At 30.1% G+C, this 20666-nt stretch overlaps 4 protein-coding genes across 4 annotated transcripts in view; 2 read left to right on the forward strand and 2 right to left on the reverse strand.

Annotated features, from left to right (window-relative positions):
* Tret1 (trehalose transporter 1) overlaps positions 1 to 5622 on the forward strand; it is a 29442-nt gene extending 23820 nt beyond the window's left edge. Inside the window, exons 4-7 of the mRNA XM_011059352.2 lie at positions 515 to 638; positions 850 to 1023; positions 1202 to 1590; positions 1788 to 5622. Coding sequence (XP_011057654.1) covers positions 515 to 638; positions 850 to 1023; positions 1202 to 1590; positions 1788 to 2369 — 1269 coding nt within the window. The 3' untranslated portion in view covers positions 2370 to 5622. The remainder of the gene's footprint in view (positions 1 to 514; positions 639 to 849; positions 1024 to 1201; positions 1591 to 1787) is intronic.
* Positions 1 to 7318, reverse strand: part of LOC147910467 (RING-box protein 2-like) — a 50068-nt gene extending 42750 nt beyond the window's left edge. Inside the window, exon 1 of the mRNA XM_087416209.1 lies at positions 7045 to 7318. Coding sequence (XP_087272335.1) covers positions 7045 to 7198 — 154 coding nt within the window. The 5' untranslated portion in view covers positions 7199 to 7318. The remainder of the gene's footprint in view (positions 1 to 7044) is intronic.
* A 317-nt stretch (positions 7319 to 7635) lies between these two features.
* On the forward strand, positions 7636 to 11020 carry LOC147910470 (nucleolar complex protein 2-like). Its single transcript, XM_087415622.1, is given in 13 exon segments — positions 7636 to 7798; positions 7972 to 8191; positions 8267 to 8505; positions 8570 to 8676; positions 8752 to 8858; positions 8943 to 9097; positions 9210 to 9437; positions 9502 to 9690; positions 9757 to 9876; positions 9956 to 10087; positions 10164 to 10385; positions 10480 to 10816; positions 10819 to 11020. Coding segments are annotated over 12 exon segments (2115 nt in total). The 5' UTR covers positions 7636 to 7798; positions 7972 to 8010; the 3' UTR covers positions 10917 to 11020.
* Positions 11021 to 11298: 278 nt separating this feature from the next.
* Positions 11299 to 20631, reverse strand: Patr-1 (Protein associated with topo II related - 1). The gene is made up of 9 exons (XM_011059351.2): positions 20462 to 20631; positions 19681 to 19872; positions 17763 to 18177; positions 17089 to 17198; positions 16518 to 17008; positions 15991 to 16204; positions 15712 to 15912; positions 15367 to 15633; positions 11299 to 15196 (listed from the first exon to the last, which is right to left on the reverse strand). Exons 1-9 carry the CDS (start codon positions 20498 to 20500, stop codon positions 14939 to 14941), a joined length of 2187 nt encoding a protein of 728 aa, XP_011057653.2. The 5' UTR covers positions 20501 to 20631; the 3' UTR covers positions 11299 to 14938.
* Positions 20632 to 20666: the final 35 nt, after the last annotated feature.

Consider the following 20666-nt stretch of genomic DNA (forward strand, 5'->3'; position numbering starts at 1 on the left):
AGCAACCAAAATGGTTGCCCTTCGCAATTGTTTTCCTTGACATTTTGCGGCTTCCCGATCTTATTTGTATTCGAAGGATCTACGATGAATAAAACTATTAAAATACACGGTTGTTATTCGAACAATGAATTTAATCAAGGATTGTCGATATGCACAGCATGATACATAATCGAGCTAAATCTTTTCCAATCCCGAATCGCTTCTGTACATAGCAATAGTAAATTTTAATCATTATACGAAATGTCTGTTCAAAAAAAAAATTTTAATTATATATTAAAAGTTTAAAACATTATATAATACATTCGGGCAAAAGTTTATTAAATTTTTAATATCACTTGTATGAAGAATATTGTGCAATTAATTTCAAAACTTTGACTAACTTTAGACATATTGTATTTGATAGTTGATTAATTAATTAACAATTAGAAACTTGCAATAAATGATGTCGCAGAAAAATCTATAAACTTAATTGTAGAATTTTATAAATTATCATTCCAAATTTTGTATATTACAGAGCATGTGGATTGGGTCACTTATGCCATTGAGTGCACTTGTCGGTGGCATCGCTGGAGGACCGCTCATCGAATATATAGGAAGGAAAAAGACAATACTTGCTACAGCGTTTCCATTTATCGGAGGTATACACAGTATAAAACGTTTATGTAATGAGATATAATGTAGAGACATATATACGTATAATGAACGAACTATCGTAGTAAATAACGTTATATAAGTCCCTATCTACTATCATTTAAATTAGTTACATCGTTTCTCTTTTATATTCCGAATATTGTTGCCCGTAAATAAATAAGTAGGTCGTGTTATATGATAATATGATACTTTTTATAGCATGGCTCTTAATCGCGATGGCTCAAAATATTCCGATGATATTGACTGGGCGTGCGATATGTGGTTTTGCCGTGGGCGTTGCTTCCTTAGCGTTACCTGTGTACTTAGGCGAAACGATACAGGCAGAAGTGCGTGGTACTCTTGGTTTAATGCCCACCGTTTTTGGTAACTCCGGTAAGTTAAATGGAAGATTTAAATCTTGTTATTCATTTATATGTGTACGTGTTCGTTGCTAATATGACGTTTAGATATTTAAACTTGTGAATGTTATTTAAATATAAAAAAAAAATATATATATATATTTGTAAAGTATGTTCCACAAATTCATAAAGGTTTCATATTCAATGTGCAGGAATATTACTATGCTTCGTAGCGGGTATGTATTTGGATTGGAGAAATCTGGCGCTGTTAGGGGCGAGTTTACCACTACCATTCTTGATTTTGATGTTTATAATTCCGGAAACGCCAAGATGGTACATTTCCAAGGGGAAAACAAAGAGATCCCGAAAATCTCTTCAATGGTTGCGCGGTAAAGACACAGACATAACCGACGAATTGACTATGATCGAGAAATTACATCAGGAATACCTCGACAGCGAGCGAAATACTTCCCAAAATTTAATCTCGGAATTGATGAAAAGTAAACACTTCAAACCTCTTCTCATTTCTTTGGGTCTAATGTTGTTCCAACAAATGTCTGGCATCAATGCGGTGATATTCTATACGGTGCAGATCTTCCAAGTACGTATTATATTAATCAGTTATCTTTCTCTACTAACTCGCGAATCCAATATTTCAATAATTTTTAAATACATAATTCTCTAACCAAACCATGAAAATAAAATGATGAATTAATGCACGAAATAAATGCCAAATAAATCTTCAAATTTTGAGAAATACAATCCGACACATAATAATCAATAAATATTTTTTTTCAGGACGCTGGTAGCACAATCGATGAGAACCTTTCGACCATAATAATTGGGATAGTAAATTTCATATCCACCTTTGTCGCCGCGTCTGTAATCGATAAGCTGGGCAGGAAGATGCTGCTGTACATAAGCGCTGTGTTGATGGCCCTGACCCTCTTCTCCCTTGGCGGATTTTTCTACGTGAGGTCAATGAATGTGGACGTGACGGCCTTCGGCTGGTTGCCATTGGTCAGTTTGATCGTGTACGTGATAGGCTTCTCATTGGGCTTCGGGCCTATTCCTTGGCTGATGATGGGTGAGATTCTGCCCGCCAAGATCCGCGGCTCCGCCGCGAGCATCGCGACCGCCTTCAACTGGATGTGCACCTTCATCGTAACAAAGACCTTCGAGGATGTCATAGGAGTGATCGGTGCGCACGGCATCTTCTGGATGTTCGGCATAATCGTCGTGATAGGCTTCGTCTTCGTGATCGTCAGTGTGCCGGAGACCCGCGGCAGGTCGCTCGAGGAGATCGAGAAGAGGTTCACAGGTCCAACTAGAAGGATGAGCGCAGTCGCCAATATGAAACCGACGCCGATGTCGTGTTAGCTGCTGAATTTCCGATCGCGACTCGCGATAAAGAAACTCGTTTGAGTAAAAAATAGGATTCCTTACGGTGTCCTTCTAAGGGAAAGATTCCCTTACAGATATGCTTTCCCTTAAAGGGAAGTTCGAAGGAAAGTTCAGGTTCGAAGGTTATACTTCTCTCTTCTCTCTATGTAAAGAGAAGCGTCTGTTCTTCCTTCTTGGCTTTTCCTACTTTACTCTTATTTCCAAGATCTTCGGTTCCCTTTCGCGAGATATATTCGTTATAACAAAGTTAGAGCGAGAGCGATTCGGAAATAACCGATAAAAGATAGAAATCGGTCGTAGATCTGAATAGTATGTAGAAATATGCGGACGAAAGTGCTTCTCATAAGATTCATATCTCTTTAAACAAGTTGAAGAGGCACACAATTGGATGAAAAATTTTATCAATTGAAAAATTTAAGTGCAATAGCGATTTCGTAAAAGATCTATATTTTTGAAAAGTTGATTAAGATAATTCCTCGACTGTACTTTTAAACAGAATCTTACGATATAAGATATAAAAACACATTGTCTTCGTTCATTCGCTTCTTCAATTAGCCTCGTAAAACATGACTTCGGCAGATTTCGCTTTAACCGTATTCCTATCCAATACGAGGATCAGAGAGAGATCGCTAACAAGTTAGTGCCAATCTTGTCGAGAACCCAAATTGCGAGGCCAATTAAGTAGCTTCGTGGAATATAAATGTGTTACGCTTTCCCATCGGGGAAATGGCAAAATATGTGACTATCAGCTGTTGACTAGGTGTGTAGTTGCAATTATTTTTATTATTCCCGACAGTCCTACAGGGCCTACCTCAAGTTGATACTGCTCTATTAGAATATAGCAGATAATACTGTCGTTAGAGATGTACGCGTAGGTCAACGCTAGTCGCGCGCGAGCGCGCGTTTCTTTTTTTATAGCGTAATTGCGTGGGGCTGTGGTATCGCATAGGTTCTGTGTGATACGATTTATCGTCACGTGCACCTTGAATTTGAATTAAAAGCACGCGTAACATGTGTGAACTTTTATATGTATGTATACATATACTATATATATATATATATATATATATATATATATATATATATATATATACATACACACATTATATGCCGACCAAGAAACCGGTCTTTCGAACAGAGGCGAATTTCCCATGCGACAATAACGTTTAAAATCAATCGCGTTCTCATCACAGTAATTACGAATTGTAAATAGTCGAAGAGATTTACGCCATAGTGATATTATTTACGTCCAAGAAAAATTGTCGTTGTTAATTTCAATCGTAATTGGACAATTATTTTTCTATTGCCTCTTTCTTATTTTTGGACGAAATTTAGAAAGAGATAGAGAGAATGAAAATATTAAGCTTTGACTGTAGTTAATCAGCATTGAAGAAATTGATCGTAAGTGGAACGATATGATTCTAGCAGCCCGTATTAGCCTCGTAATCTTCGTATTAAACTAATGATGCTTGGATGATATCGGATGGCTGTATCAATGTGGGATGTGATTTTAAATGTATATGATAATTTAAGTGTTATAATACATAGCAAATATATATTTTTAAAGCGAAGGTTTACGAAAAGTGCAAACGTAGTTGTAAAGTGGAGATGAAGTTCTTAGAAAGTTATGTAAGAATAATGTAACGCTGAAGGAAAAAATCTCAGACAAATGTAATATAGTCGCCTATGTTCGAAAGTTAGGATAAAGCTGCGTCGACTACCTGACGAGTGTTCTCGGTCAAGTAATTTAATAGAGATTCGCTGGCAAATTGTTGTGAGAGATGTTATATTATATAGAGGAATACATTATTTATATATTTTACATAAATTATTGATACATATTTATATATATTTGTTATCAACAATTTATCGCCTGAGATTGTAAAAAAGAGAATTATGTACACATTAAAAAAAATCTATTTTATATATTTTTCATAGAGGAAGATATATTTAAGAATTAAATAAATCAAAATTGATTAAGAAAATTATTTTTAGAGGATATCTACAAAAATTAAAATGTTCAAAAAACATCAGCATTGTACTTTGCGATGTCTTTTAAGTGTTCGCATTGCCTGTATGAAGTGAAATATTTAACAACTTATAGCTAATGTAAATATTGTAAGTTTTATTATCTATCCGAATTACTGCATGTGACCGGGTACATTCGCAGTATGTTTGGCATGATGCAAACTAAATGCATATCATAATCGACAACTGACGAAATACGTTGGAAAACGTTAAAAAGTATACGATTTTATAAGTTTATCAGAATGTGCTTGTAGTTGCGTGCGTCCGAGTAGAAAGATTCCATTAGTAGAGAATCTTGTTTGATAGAAGTGTAAAAACGATAAAACGTCATGCAGAACGTTTCTCGTAGTTTCTTTTCTCTCTCGCATTTCTAGGCTGCGTTCTGATATTCATAGCCAATACTGAAAATCTATACGGAAAGAACGGTTTTTGCCAAAGTATCTAAAAATTTAATCAGACCTAAAAATAATTTTGTTGGACAATTAAAATAATTATGTAAAATGCTCAAATTGGTTACTAGAATAACAAAACTTTTTGCAAAAGTGCTCATAATGCTTGAGATATCTATGTAATTATTTTAATAGTTCAACAAAATTATTTTCAAATCTTTATGTACATATATTTTTAGAAACTTTAGTTAAATCTTCCTTTTCTAGTATTACGTATAGTGCACTACAGATTTTGCAGCACTGGTAGTGAACGTTGGAACGTCTTAGTATCACAATAGACGTCATTTGCAGCACGCGAAATCTCGTTTTAACATTCGCGTAAAAGTAAGTACCGCATGAACAAAATCCACGGCAAAGTCTCATTTTAAAATTGTAAAAATATAAACATTCGAACAAAAGACCATTCCTTTGCGATTGTGCGAAGTTCAATGTACAACTCATTTTGATATCACGTAAAGCAATAAGTGCACAATATCTTGTTTTATATAAGAGTTGAGTACGTTATTACTCTCCTTCGTAGTACAATGACCAATCACGGCATTTCTGTTTCTTATATTTACTGTTTATATTTGTTGCTACTGTAAGTAATACGTGCCGCTTATTCATAAGCTATTTGCCAAAGCACAATGAAGATGGCGGAATATTTTTGATAATTTAATACTCATGTTAAGTTTACGAATAACTTGTAAGTTATTATGTGGTATAATTTTAAGATTATCTACAGATATATAAAATGATACATTTATGTAAAACTGTTGCTTTAATTTTTTATCCATGCTTTTTGATATTTTTATATAATAATATTATATTAGCAATTATATTCAATTTTTCTTAGATAAAAACGCGTAATTACAAAAGCAATTACCAATTAAACAAGAATAAAATTTATATATAAAAATGCTACATGATATATAGTAAAAACAAAATTCATAAATCAAAATATAAAAGTTCTTAAAAAATTAAATCTGAATAAAAAGCAGTTTTTTAAATAAATATATATAATCTCGTATGACTCAACCAGAAGTAAACATTTCACAATCATTATCTAATAAATAATGACATGAAGACTCTTTGTACCTCGTATTGATGTCATACACACATTTGAACTCATAAAAAATGATACAACTTAAGTTATTTACGAAAGGTGCATTCGGTTTCATGCATAATGCATATCATTTTATCCTTGTTTATTAAATATTAAAAAAGGATAAAATGATACAGCATGCGCCTTGTGTGAAAAAGAACGCACTCGGAGACATTTTGTATCACAAATAAATAGGTAAGACAAAACAGCTTAGATCAAAAATATATTTTTTTAAGTGTTTGTCATAAATTCTATTGAGTTTAATAATATAAATCATAATCGTATTGTGCAGTAAAAATTAATTTTTTTTTACTAAGAAAATATAATAGCAAATTGTGTCACTTATACATAAATTTCTTATACTTTAGTTTCTATTAATGTAGATTTATTACAATCTCTCGGTTTAACTTTTTTCTCTTTGTTAATTTTATCTTTTTTAAGTCTAAGAAAAAATAAAAAATAATTTAAATCGAGATGAAAGTTAATTATACATTGATCATCTATAATGTTTCATTAGGAAATAACAGATTCTGGTTGATTTTTAGGTGATGTGTAATATTCTGGGTATCAATCATGAAATTTTATCCCTAAGATGGAAAGTGAAAAGTGAAAATTTTAATCATTGAAGTTAATGGAGAAATTTTTCATTTTTCATTTTTCATCCTAAGAAAAAAGTTTCATGATTGATATCCTGTTTACATATTATTTTATATATATTATTTGACATAAAATGCCAACAAAAATTTTGCATTATAATATGATAACGTGCCTTTTTAACAATATATATTAATTTTAACTTCGATTTAACTTTTTTCAAATTTTTAGAATTAGAAAAAGATGAAGAACAAAAAGTTGTTAAGCTAAGATTAAGTCTACATTGATAGAAACTCTGGAAATAACACTTTTTGCTGTTGTGTTTTGGAGTAAAAAATACAAATTAATTCTTAACTGCATGAATGTCAGCGTGATTACATGATTAACGCAATCTTTTCTATAACGGAGTAGATAAAATGAAGTAGATAAAATAGAAGATGAAACCGAAAGTGAAACGGTGCAGAGTTGATAAAAACATAACCAAGACGTAACTTACCCATAACCTGGACTCTGCATATGGCACAAGTGTCACACTCGACGTCCCAGCTCCACATAGCCACGGCGTTCCATTTCTTCAGAGTAAACATCTTATCGTTCTTTTGATTGTCGCCATCGATTCGATCACCCGGATCTTGTTCGGAATCGCCCATGATTTGAGGTTAGAAACACTAGCGGAATGCGAAACAACGCGAGGAGATAAATGCGATCCGATCAGCGCAATCATGAATCAGTAAGGTCCACAACTCCACACTCCACACACACTTTGACGTTTGTGATACACGCACAGTGACAGTAACCAATGATAACAATGTCGCGGCTGCTGTGCCGTTTTGCACCCAATTGCGCTATTTGCACCGATTGCGGAACCCGAACACTCCCGCGCATGCGCGGGAATATGTATGCATATTCTCTAAATTCTTTGGAGTGGAATTTCATTCTATAAAAAATTAAGCCAGTCTTGAATAAAAGTGGTCCCATTTTCAATCTTGAATGAGATTTCACTTTTCAGAGTGACAATTCATTCTAAAAATTTTAGAAGGTTTGTATACTTATCTTGACCGAGTTCAAAAATTCACTGCCGTACATTAGCGACACCAATAGCAATTTTATAGAATGACGCGAACTACGTATCACGTTATCAACAGACGACACTATTGATGAAGCGTCGAAAAATTGAATTGCAAAATAAATTTATAAACATATATTTAATGTTTTTATGTGTGAATAATTCAGTAAAGTAAAGAATACAGGTAAGAAAAACAAAACTTTTATTATATATAATTGTTACTTGTTTGAAAATAAAAAAGTGAGAAATGGGAAGGTTATGCACGTGTTTATCTCGTCTCTTGCTCACGTGTGTTGGTCATATACTAATTATATTTTGTATTTACAATTTATATTTATCTATGATAAGTTTTCTTAGGTTAGTTGAGTTAATCAAAGAAGTTTACTTATCTTAAAAATGAAAATGAAAAAAATGAAGCATGGATCTCTTAAGTTATCAGGAAAAAAGACAATGGCAGTTAATACAAAAAAGAAAAGAAATTTAAGCAAATTAACTACGAAAGAGTTCTTTGAACAAGATTTTGAAAATAATGGAGATAGTGATATACATGATAGTGATGAAACAAGTAAAAACATAGGTATGATTCAAAATATTAAAATTTGTTTGATATTTTGAGTACAACTTCAACTTTATGATATTCTTTTACTTATAGATCAAGATGAACAGCTTGATAGTGATATTAATAGGGATAGCGATCATAGTGAGAGCAATTTGAATCCAGAACATAAAAAATCATTAATAAAATTGCAAGATACTGATCCTGATTTTTACAAATATATGAAAGAAAATGATAAAAATCTTTTGGACTTTGAAACATCAGATGATGATGATGATGATGATAATTCTTTAGTAGACTTGGATGATGCATACATTTCTGAAGAAAATTTAGAAGTATGTTTTTATTAAATATAATTTTAACTATTTTTTATACTTTTTAATAATATTAAATATCCAGATTGCTAGCTACGATAGTGATCTTTCACTAGAAGAAACCGAAAGTAACTCTAAAAAAATTACTATGCAATTATTGAAAACTTGGCAACAAGAAATACAAACTGATAAGTAAGTTTTTTTTCGTTTATTTTATATATTTATTGAATTAATAACAAAGTAATAACTGTGCATTATCCCTTTTAGATCAATTGATACTATTAAATGTGTCATAGAGGCCTTTCATACAGCTTTGAATATTGTCGCAGTATCGTCAGATACGACCACGCAATATAAAATAGAAGGAAGTGCAAGTTAGTTTTGTTTTATTTTATCTTAAATCACTAATTATTTTTCAAATGATTGTATATTAATTTTATCACAAATATTATGTTTAGCATTTAATGGTGTGGTCCAATTATGTATAATGCATTTGCCTGATGCATTTAAACGTATTTTGAAACTGGATGCAGAATCGCAGAAACCATATAAATCTAAAAAATTTGAAAAAATACAAAAAGTTTTGAAATTGTACTTATCAGATCTGATTAAAGTACGTATAGATAAATCCTTTATTTATATCATGCATATAAACATATATATATATATATATATATATGTATATATATATATAATACATGTTAATAAATATATCTGTTTCACAGTTATTGCAAAGTATAGCATTGTCCAATAGTGCTATTCTCACAGTGCTTCTAAAGCATCTTCGTCAAATGTTGCCTTATTTTCAATCATTTTCATCTTTAATTAAATCATTGTTTAAAATCTTATTAAAGTTGTGGTCAAGTGGAGAAGAAACTGTGCCTGTTATAGCCTTTTTAAATATCTTGCATATTGCAACTAGCAAAGAATTTATACTTGAAGAATTATTAAAGGTAAGATCCATACGATGATAATGAAAATATTTGCGAACATTGGTATCATTAAAGTTTTTTTTAGACTATGTATGAGAAATACGTTCATACTGTGAAATTTATTTCACTCAATATATTACCAAGAATAAATTTCATGAGGCAATCTTTGCTCGAGATTTATCTGCTTGATCATAATATTTCGTATAGTCATGCCTTTTTACATATCAGGCAATTAGCGATTGATTTAAAAAACGCTGTAACATTAAAGAACAAGGTAATTGTAAATAGCAATTATGTATTTTTTATAAAATTTATAAGTAACATCTAAGATTATTTTCAGAAAAATCTTCAGGCTGTATATAATTGGCAGTATATAAATTCCTTGCGTTTTTGGACAGAATTAATGACCAAGTCAAAGGATAAATCAATGTTACGATCGCTGTTATATCCCTTAGTTCAGGTACTAAATACTTTAAACAAAATTTAAGCAATGAAAGTAATGTAATAATTCAGTAGAAAAATGCTTTAATTTTTTATAGATTATTATAGGAACAATAAAAATTAATCCAACTGCGCAATATTATCCATTGCGATTCTATTGTTTAGAAATGTTAATAACCATTTCTAAAGAAACCGGAACGTTCATACCTATTTTGCCATTTCTTCTCGAGGTATTGTTTTCATATTTTTAACGATATTTGTAATCATAGAGTATATTATTACTTTGTATCAAATTTTTCTTTTTAGATACTGGAGTCTTATGATTTTAATAAAAGGCATAAAACAGTTATGATGAAGATGAAACCTATATCCTTTGATTGCATTTTGAAAATATCGAAATCACAATTTATAGAAAATGACTTCAAAGATGGTATTATTGAAACTATTTATCATCTTATACTGGAGCATGCGGCGAGTGAAAGTCATAAAATATATTTTCCAGAACTCTATACACCTTGTATAATACAGGTATTTTAAGAAGAAACAAAATTTAAAAAAACCAGAAGTAATTTGTATTATTAGATATATCGAAAATATTAAATCAATATATTTTATCTTACAGTTAAAAGAATTTCTGGAGAAATGTCACGTAGCAATGTATTGCAAGAAAATGAAACTGCTTCTAAATATGATTGAAGAAAATAGAAAACACATTGAGACCGAACGTAGTAAAGCAACAATAAACTTAAAAAGTATGGCAGAGATTACAAATTGGGAAAATAGAACGAAGACAGATGGCACAGCAATAGCCAAATTCTATTCTTCTTACGTTAAACTTCGTGAAACCCAAAAGCTTGAACTTCTTACGAAGAATGAAGAAGAATTCAACATATCCGTTGGGAGAAAATCAATGAAACGTAAATTAGATAAGCAGAATGCAGAAGATAATGAAGAAGACGAGTTAAATTTCAGGTGAACGAAACGGGATCTGAAATAAGAGCAGAGAAACGATTGAATAAGAAAAAAATCAATATAAATAAAAATAAAGAAAAACAATAATGATTGAAGTTAAAAATAAGATCACTCTGGACTTTGAAATTAACAAACGTATCCAATATACATTGTATGCTGTATGGGAATATATTTATTGTTTTATATCTAAATATGAATTTTGTTATCATATATATCTTTATATTTAATATAAATACATCCCTTATACAGTAATTTACTTATAATTATATAATAATTCTGATTATTATAGAGATATCGCGCATACATGTTGCGCGAGATATGGCCAAAACGTGCATATTTTAAAATATTATAATTTTAATTTTATGACAAATAAAACTAGAAATTTTGTACATAATTAATATTTGTGATGTATATAATAATACTAATAATATAGAAAATAATTTTATATGAAAAAAATACAAAAGATACATAGGATGCAAAACATTTATTTAAGACTTTGATTTCAAATTAGATCAATTCTGTACATACACAATAGCTACAATTATATCTTCAGACTGTGTTATAAATTTACAATCAATTTTTTTATACAGGCATATCACCGATAAGTATGTAATAGACGTAATGATGATAAACTATGAAAATTTTTAAATTAATTCAACGATTTCGTTTTTCTTTATAGTATTCCATTACATTTGTTTCGTTTCTAAACATAATAAACATATCGTTTTTATAAAAATATATCTTTAATGACACAAAAAGCAAATGCGCAATTTTCGCTCTAATTTTATCTACTTTACAAGAAGACGTTGTTGCATGCTCTTTTTTTTAGCAAATTTCAATTTGCATGATGATACAAACAGAATATGGGACATAACTCATTATACAATATCGTAATATAATTCATATTCGTATTAGAACAGATATATGTATATGTATATATATATATATATATATATGTGATTAGCATACAGACTATTCGCGTCGACAATAAAATTTTTGTCGCTATACAAATTGAATAGATTTTATTTAATTCATATCATTTCATGCTGTGCTACGATGAATTTTTTAGTACAACTAGTGCATTAGCAACAGCAATATAACATTGAAACAATGTCTGTTTTGTAACAATTGATGTTGAGATAAAAATTAAAAAAACTGCAAATATAATATATAAGTTATTGTGACGAATATATGAATGATGATGATAAAGAAAAGAAAAAAAGAACTAAGTTCTACTATTATATGAACGAGTAAGAAGGGCATATTGCTTTATTAATATATGCATATATTCGTAAAATACATACATATTTTTAGTAGCCCTTAAGAAAAAATAGTATATCCATTAATAATCGCCTAATGTCCTTTAACATATAAATTGACAGGGCGAAGTTTAAGCATTTAAAATAAAGATTATATTCTAAAACGCATATATTTTTTCCTTTAATTATAAAATTATTTAAAAATTCATAGTATTTGAAACAATTCATAAATACACTGCACCTACAATTAAGTTTACCCTAAAGAAGTGCGAGCCCATAGTTACATAATAAGAAGAATGTAACGTAACTTTTTTGGGCTTTTCAGACATGCATCTTTGTTTATGGATCAATGGGATCAACTATGTATCCTTTAAATTTTCAACATTGCTTAAAAACATAGACTTTATTTTTCTTTGTCAGCTCGATAATAATAAGAAAGACTAATATTAATGAGAAGATTAATTAGCAAAATTTTGAATTTTAGGCTAATTAGCAAAATTCTGAATTTTATATTAATAAATCATTTATAAGCATTAATAGGTGAGTACTCATTTGGTTCGTCTTTTGTTCGATTATTCAATTCATCTAATTAATAATCATCAGAGCTGTATTTATGATGTTATCTAATAGTAGAAATAGGAAAATCATGTAACATGTTTGTTATTATTTAAATCGTACAAACTAATCGCACGATGTATAATGTGTGTTTATATGATAACGTAACTTATATAAATGTAACCGACTGAAATGCTGCAGTATCTTAAGTTAATTTTTAATGATCTAACTAGTGATAGTAAAGCGGATTACGTTAAAAAAAACTGGCGCGAAAAATATTTGTAACTAAATTTGAATTGTACTTTTACAAAACAGTGTGCGACGCTTTCATGGTTTTAATTTCTACAAAATGTTCATGTAACTCAAAAATATTACTCGAGTCGATAATCATTATTACACTTGTTAAGACTACAAACTAGTAACAAGAAACTGTAACTTTGAAAATCGTTTTTGCAAAATATTATTATTACATCATGAGACATGTTAGAAATCGAAATATTTCTGTATTTAATTACAAAATGCATTCATCATTCTCACGTACTGTAATATCAGTCTATATACAAGCTAAAAGTACATAAACAAAGTAGTTAAATTGTGATAAAAAGTAATCATCTCATTTAGTACTCTCTAAAGGCCATGTTATCTCATACAACGCTTTAGATTATCTTTAAAAATTCTTACGGTACTGCAAACATACATTGCAATTACAGAATCTCCTTTCTCTCTCTCTCTCTCTCTCTCTCTCTCTCTCTTTCTTTCATTATACAATCACAAGAGTATGTGTGTGTCTGACTTACAACAACTATTTTATATCAAAAAGATAAGAAAAGAAAGAGAGACCACACTTCTTAAATTGATGAATCTATAATTGTGTTTAAAACTAGATCATGTGTGTTGTCATATGCTTCTGATGTTCGAACTAATAGAAATTTAATTTTAGTTACTTAATATATAATACAAACGTTATAAAAAGACTACTACAATTCTGCTGCTGATAACTACCTTATGCAATTGTTTACTCTCGTCTCCGTTATTACATCTTAACAATGCGGTGTAAATGATTATCTGTTTTTATTTCCAAAATATAAGTCATCTGTACACTGATAGCAAGTTCTTTTCTTTTTCTAGCGCTATTGATTTCATTTACAACAATATGTAATGTATGTATATTAACATAGATATCTGTTTTTCTTTATATAAACAAAAGAGAAAACTTACACATCCCATCTTATTTTCCATATCCAAATATCATCATGTATAATATTCGTATACATAATTGCAAACTATATATAAAACCAAAAACTTTAAAAGATACATTTAACAGTATAAATCAAAAAGCTGCTAAATGTAAGCACAGTTGTCCTACACGTATAATAAAAGATGTTATTGAAAAAATTCATTTTACGAAGAAATAGAGAAAAATGCTTTCTTAATACATGTAAAATATCACTATATTTTTATATAGGATATAAAATCCTCATATAAAAAAAATCGATATGTTCTGTAGCCAAAATAATTTAAATTTCAATTAGTCCACTTTTAAACAAATAAAAATTTAAATACATAAATTAAAAGAAATATGAAATATAGCAAATCAGAAGACAGGATGCGCAGTTTGATACAAGGTAAGGCATCGAAATTATCATTTTCACTTACTTCATTATATACAATATATTTTATAAAGGAAATAGATCAATATTTTTGATCGTTATAAATGAAATGCATTATGATAACTTCAAAGTGTCTTATGGTGAAAGTTAGACACCAATTTTATATAAAGTAGAAATCAAAATTTACTAATAATTTTAAAAAAGCTATTAAAAGGATTATTGGCATGCAATTCTATTACTTTATCTAATGCTGTTTTTTTCTGATATTGTAATTCTTCATGTTAGCAATTACGAGTTTAAACTGATTAATGTTTACAAAATATACAATGAAAAATGATATTATATAAGTAAGAAACATCATTGTGCATCAGGATGTGTTTACAATATTTCTATTTATATATAATATATATAATATATATATATATATATATATATATATATATATATATATATAAATTTTATTCCTTTTCTTTAATATTTCACATCAGATACTTAATCTATTTTATAAAATCATGGCATCTATTTAGAAATATTATCATACACAATGGATGTTTCAATAACATTAGTAATTACATTAAAATATTTGTCTGTATGTATCATTCTTTTTTTTTAGCATAATTTATTTTTTGCAAGTTAAAAAAAGACAAACCTTAAAAAAACTCAAGTGTAATTTGTTAACGTTAGACTATCGTAAAGGATTGGCATCAGTCAACAAGCACGCTAGCGCTGTATACCTTTCTAGTTTTAAACTGGAAATCCGGTTCAGATGTTTCTTGAGCGTATTTGTAGTAATTGGTTGACAAGGTGCAACACAGGGTGGCGAGTCACCAATCAACTCAACTATCGTCACTACAAAAGTTGACCATTCAGAAGGCAAGGAATCATTTGTGTCACACAATTGTTCAACTTGCTCGAGCATCGCTGCTATTGCAGACACACCAAACTGAAAGAACAAATAATTGTTAAATAAGATCATTGCGTTTTATGTATATATGCTTAGAATTTATTGAAAGATTTATAATTTATATGTTAAAATTATACACACACGCACGCACGCGCGCGCGTGATGTGTGTGTGTGTGTGTGTGTGTGTGTGTGTGTGTGTATAACTAACCTTATTCAGAAGAGCAAAAGTTAAGCTATTATTTTTAATAGGATGATTAGTAGCAGAGTCGGATAATGCTCTTGCTAATCGCAATATAGTATCAAAATCTTTCACAGCATCAAGCCATCTTCGAAATTCGGAATAAAAATCTGTTAATATATGACAATCTCTACGACCTATCACGGCTAAACCTTTAAATATCGCAGTCCACAATTCTCTCAACTGCTTACTATATTCTGTCACATTCAGGTGAGGTAAAAAACGCAGTAGTAACGTCTATTAACATATATAAATGCAATATAAGGTACTGAAAATAATAAAATTTTAAGTCTCATCTCTTATCCATCAAATTACCTTTCCTTTTCGAATACTTAGCATACTAGCTAATTTGTCATCTTGTATTAACTGTTGCATACATATTAAAATCATGTTTATCAATTCTGGTTCAGTTTTAGTCGTATTTACGTCAGATTCCCCTTCCTGTTGCTGTTGAGGTTCCGGAATTAAAGCGAGTGGATTACTCAGATCTTCGAGCTTGAATTGAAGTGTAAACAGCTATAAAGAATAACATTAATAAAGAATGCATTATCGAATTATTTATTTTATTAATTATATTAGAGAATATGATAGTACTCTCTCAATTTCAAGAAGTAATTGTCGTGTTTTTTTAGTATCCTTCTGTTGAGACTGAGGAGTAGATTGAGAGTCATTATTTGATACGACATCCATATCGATAAGTTTACGTGGTGCTGTCACACTACTGCAATGAAGTTTGCCTAATGAATTCTCAAATTGAGCTGGTGTATATGCTGATCTTGAAGCGGCTTGAGGTGTTGGTTCCCAATCTCTAAAAGTCAAGCGAAAAAATTAAAAATACTAATAACTAAAATATGTAAATAAATAATCTTTAAGAAATAAATAACCAATCTGTATATAAAATAAATAAATTTGATATTTCCAGTTATCTCATTTGTTGTTATAAATGTGTTGTCTTAAATCATTAAATTCTACGATTATAATAAAAAAAATAACGTTATCGCATGTTTAGTGGAAAACATATTTTGCAATACTATATTATCAAAAAACGCAAATCTTCACGCGTTAAAACATAGGAATGTAAAATTGAAAATGTATAAGCTTTATAGAAATAAAAAACATACCTATGATCCCTGTGATATCCATTGTTATTATGATGCTTCTTATCTTTTTGTTCTCGATTTGCATGTTGTTTATTCTGTTTATCACAGAATACGACATAATAATGATCATCAACATACGGTTGAATTGTATTAAGTTGTAATAATTGAATATTAATTAACCATTGCTTCTCATGAGCTTTTATAGCAAGTTTTCCTGAGTGTTCGTATTCTCCCGAAGCATTACCGTTAATGTTGTGAGAATAATTTTGATGATGATAAGGTCTTTGATTATTTCTGTCATGATTACGATGAGGATATTGATTATTTTTAAAAAATGCTTGATGTCCAGCTTGTTGTTCGTTATGATAATAAGATCTGTTCTGGTTTCTCTGATTTCCTAAATGTGAATAAGAATGTTGGTGTTGCTGATGATTGGTTTGGTTGTTAGGAAATGCAGGCATCATGTGATCTGGTCGAAGGAACTGTGGGCCTCCTAAATTAGGATGTAGTTGCTGAAATGTAATAAAAAATTGCATTAAAAAAAACATTTTATTGTAATAATCATAATATATAATCTGTAAAAGAAACTTACAGGAGGAAAACCATAAGAGCCGTGAAGAGGTTGCCTTGGAACTGGTTGTGGCATTAAATGTGACATTAAATGCGGTGGAGAAGGATAACGTAATACAGTACCAGCTTGATCTAATAAATAGAAGAATAACCAATATCAGGAAATATTCCAAAGATTGATTTAAAAATTTAGTCGTTTTTTTTAATTATAATCAATTGTAATATTTTGTATTAAAGCAGATAATTATAGCCAACGATATTTCATATTAATTGTAAAATAAAATTAGATGTATAAGTGAAAATATAAAACACATCATTTTGACAATTCAGCAACATATTTCAAACTAGGTATACACTTATCGAATGAATACCGAACGAATAGCAAATGTGAGTATTTGGAAATTTATGTTTGTGTTTGTAAGCAACTTCCTTTTCTTGATTGCACCAAATACTAGCATTCGATTAAATTCGATGTTCGCTGCACATATCAATTAAACTTGTGCGACATTTATGTAACAAGTAATAACAACAAACTTTCGTGTTCGCTGTTCACTAAATATATACCCAGCTTAAAATGAATAACTTAAAAAAAAAGTTCTGAAATTTATATTCGTCGAGTACTTATCATATAATTTGCAAATATATATAAATCTGCATACATTTTAATACAATACTTGTAAATAATATTATACTTACTAATTAAGCCTAATATTCTAGGATGTTGCATCAACTGAGGATGTGGTGCTCTTATATTGGGCACAACTATAGGATGTGCTCCAGGTAAACCCAATCCTGGTGGAAAACGTGGTGGAGGTAGGCCATTAACTTGAAGTTTTTCATTCAAAGAGAGGGCCTCAAAAAGAAGCGAACCCTCAGATTTCTTTTGTTGTTGTTGCGTTTGTGGTTTGCTGAGACCCGGTGGTGGCCTATTTGCAATAAGCCCTCTTTCCAACTCTTCCACCGTACAAGCATTTGGTAAAGATAATCGTGGCTGAGCTTTCGGAAGAGATAAATTCAAAGGACTACCCCAAACACCAGGTCGGGGAACTATTCCTTCCTTATCCAATACCAAATGTGATAAATTATCTTCGATATTTATGTTAGAAATAGACTGTAAAAAATATAATAAACAAATATATAAAATTTAAGATTTAATATGTGGAATTATTTATTTGTTTAAAAATTTAATAATAAGAAAACAAAGAAAAAGTACGTTTTAATAAAATATATTATTAAGATTATTTACAAGTTATATTTATATAAAGACTTATGAAACTAATTATATTATTGTTGACTCATGAATTTCCTTTCAAAGTTTAAAATAAATAAAAAATATCTAGTAAGATATTTATGTATGTTACGTTGAAAGATTATTTTCATCGATTTTGAACTAGTCATAGATAATTGTTAGATATAATATATTTGATTAGTTTTACCGCGCATCAACGTTACCTACATTTCCATTAAAAAATTCAGATGGCACAATATAATTAATTTCAATATGACAAGTTTAAAATAGAGCATACATTTAAGAACATATATTTAAGAGATTTATTAATATCATTAAAATATTTTTATTGATTTATTACAGATGTACAAATACGCGTGTGTGTGTGTGTGTGTGTAATACACATACACATACACACACACACACACATTTATATATATACATACAGATACATATTCTTTTATTTGCAAAAACAATTGCTAGTACGTTTTTATGGAACTTAAAATAATGATTTGAAATAATATTTTGTATTTCTATAACAATTACAGCATAACAATAATAATGATATTTTTATAATAAATTCTTGTAATGTATAAATAATTTATATTTTATTGCTTCTCTACTAATTTATCAAAATAAATATAACTTATGATTGTTTAAACACTTATGATTTTATATTCTCAAACTTTAACAATTTGTAAAATGTAAGTAAAGGAAATAGTATCTGTAATGATTGTGACAAAAAGTTGAGCATCTGTTCTCTGAATAAAGATCTAGATTCAAATCCACTTATAATATATATATACATCAAGATTTCATTTGATCTTTACCTCTCGAAAGGCAATGGCAAATTACTAAAAGTTAGGGCCTTAGCAGAAAGCTGACTTATAATCTTAAAACAGCATCTTCTGTAAGACTTAAGTCTTATGTCTTGAGTAACGTACAAGAATTCTATTTTATGACACTTATGTCTTAAAGGTGTATAAAAAACAAAGTGCCTTTAAGATATAAATTATAAGATAGTTTTTGTGTGTTATTAAAGATATAAAACTAAAGTCATAAAACTGTCTTAAGATTGTAAGTCAACCTTCCTACTAAGGTTCTAACTTTAGAGTAAATATAATAATCTCTTGTAATAGATCATTCAGAACTGGTATTAAAAACTGAAGACACACAATTTGCAATAAGCCTTTACTTAAGCTTTAAGTATTAAATCGTAAGAAATTGACCAGTCATAGTTGAATATCAGAAGAATGATCAACTGATTGATCAGTTTCTTACGGCTTAAGATTTAAAACTCAGGTAATGGCTTATTGTCTATATATCTGCAAAAGAATCCACGATATCTCTAACAAAAGACTATGAACATTTTGAATGGCAGCATACCTTTTTATTTGTTGCACTCTGATTATGAAGGCGATTTGATTCGGTAATTTCGGCAAGTTTCTCATGATCTTCTTCCCAATCACCAATAGTAGCATCGGGACCAAATGTTTCATCATTCAGCGCATCGTACTCTTCCTCTTCAAGTTCATCTTCTTCTAATGGACATTCCAGTCCATCTTCTAGATTGTTCTCCTAATCATATCAAGCGAATAATAATTATTATTGAAACGTGGAAGTATCAACGTAACACAATATAAACTAGGCAAGAAAAAAATCAGCAGAGATTTTTGACAAAAAAAGACCTGTAAAAGTGATTACAAAAGTTATAGTCATGTTTTGTTATAACGATGATATTTCTTATGCAACATCAGATTCAAATTGATGAAACTTTAATTAAGATGATACATTGATACACGCAAATTTGTCAACAAATTCGATCGCCCGGGATCCGCATTAGTGCTCCCGCATATTAGTGAGCCCTTAGGGCGAAGAAAACAAATGAGGTTAGACGAGGTAACCCTGTGGCCTAACAATTTTATCATTTTTTTAGAGGAAAGGGGGCGTGCTATGGACAAAATGCAATCGAAGGCAAATACACGAAATACGTTGTTTCAGATCAAGACTACCAAGTGTCAGCGAAAAAACAAAACTTGCTTCCGCACGAACGTGCCGCGACGCGACTGTTTATCGGGAAAGATTCACGATCGCGTGTCCTGTTGAAATTGTGCACAAAAATGGACTGCGAGCTGCGCGCGATCGAACGATACGTTTCCGTACTTACTCCGAGCGTGGTATCAAAACCGAAAAAAGTGTCTGCCATTTGTGAAAATGAAATCTGCAAAATGACATGTTCCAATTAAACGTCAAGTGCAGCAACGCGAGGCATCAGCTGCCATGGCGGCCATGCCGTAACTTGCGGCTGCTCGCGGCTAACGTCAGTCGAGAGAGAGAGAAAGAGAGAGAGAGAGAGAGAGAGAGAGAGAGAG

This window comes from Acromyrmex echinatior, chromosome 2 (assembly GCF_024713525.1).
Source record: "Acromyrmex echinatior isolate Ae372 chromosome 2, ASM2471352v2, whole genome shotgun sequence".
NCBI classification, from domain to species: Eukaryota; Metazoa; Arthropoda; class Insecta; order Hymenoptera; family Formicidae; genus Acromyrmex; species Acromyrmex echinatior.

Excerpts from the sequence above, each read along its gene's own strand:
- Patr-1 (XM_011059351.2), bottom strand. The coding sequence starts at position 20,500 with ATGGCAGACACTTTTTTCGGTTTTGATACCACGCTCGGA. Across the intron at positions 17,199-17,762 it reads TAGAATATTAGGCTTAATTA|ATCAAGCTGGTACTGTATTA; the intron begins GTAAGTATAATA and ends TCTATTTATTAG. Across the intron at positions 15,634-15,711 it reads TAAGTATTCGAAAAGGAAAG|ACGTTACTACTGCGTTTTTT; the intron begins GTAATTTGATGG and ends ATATGTTAATAG.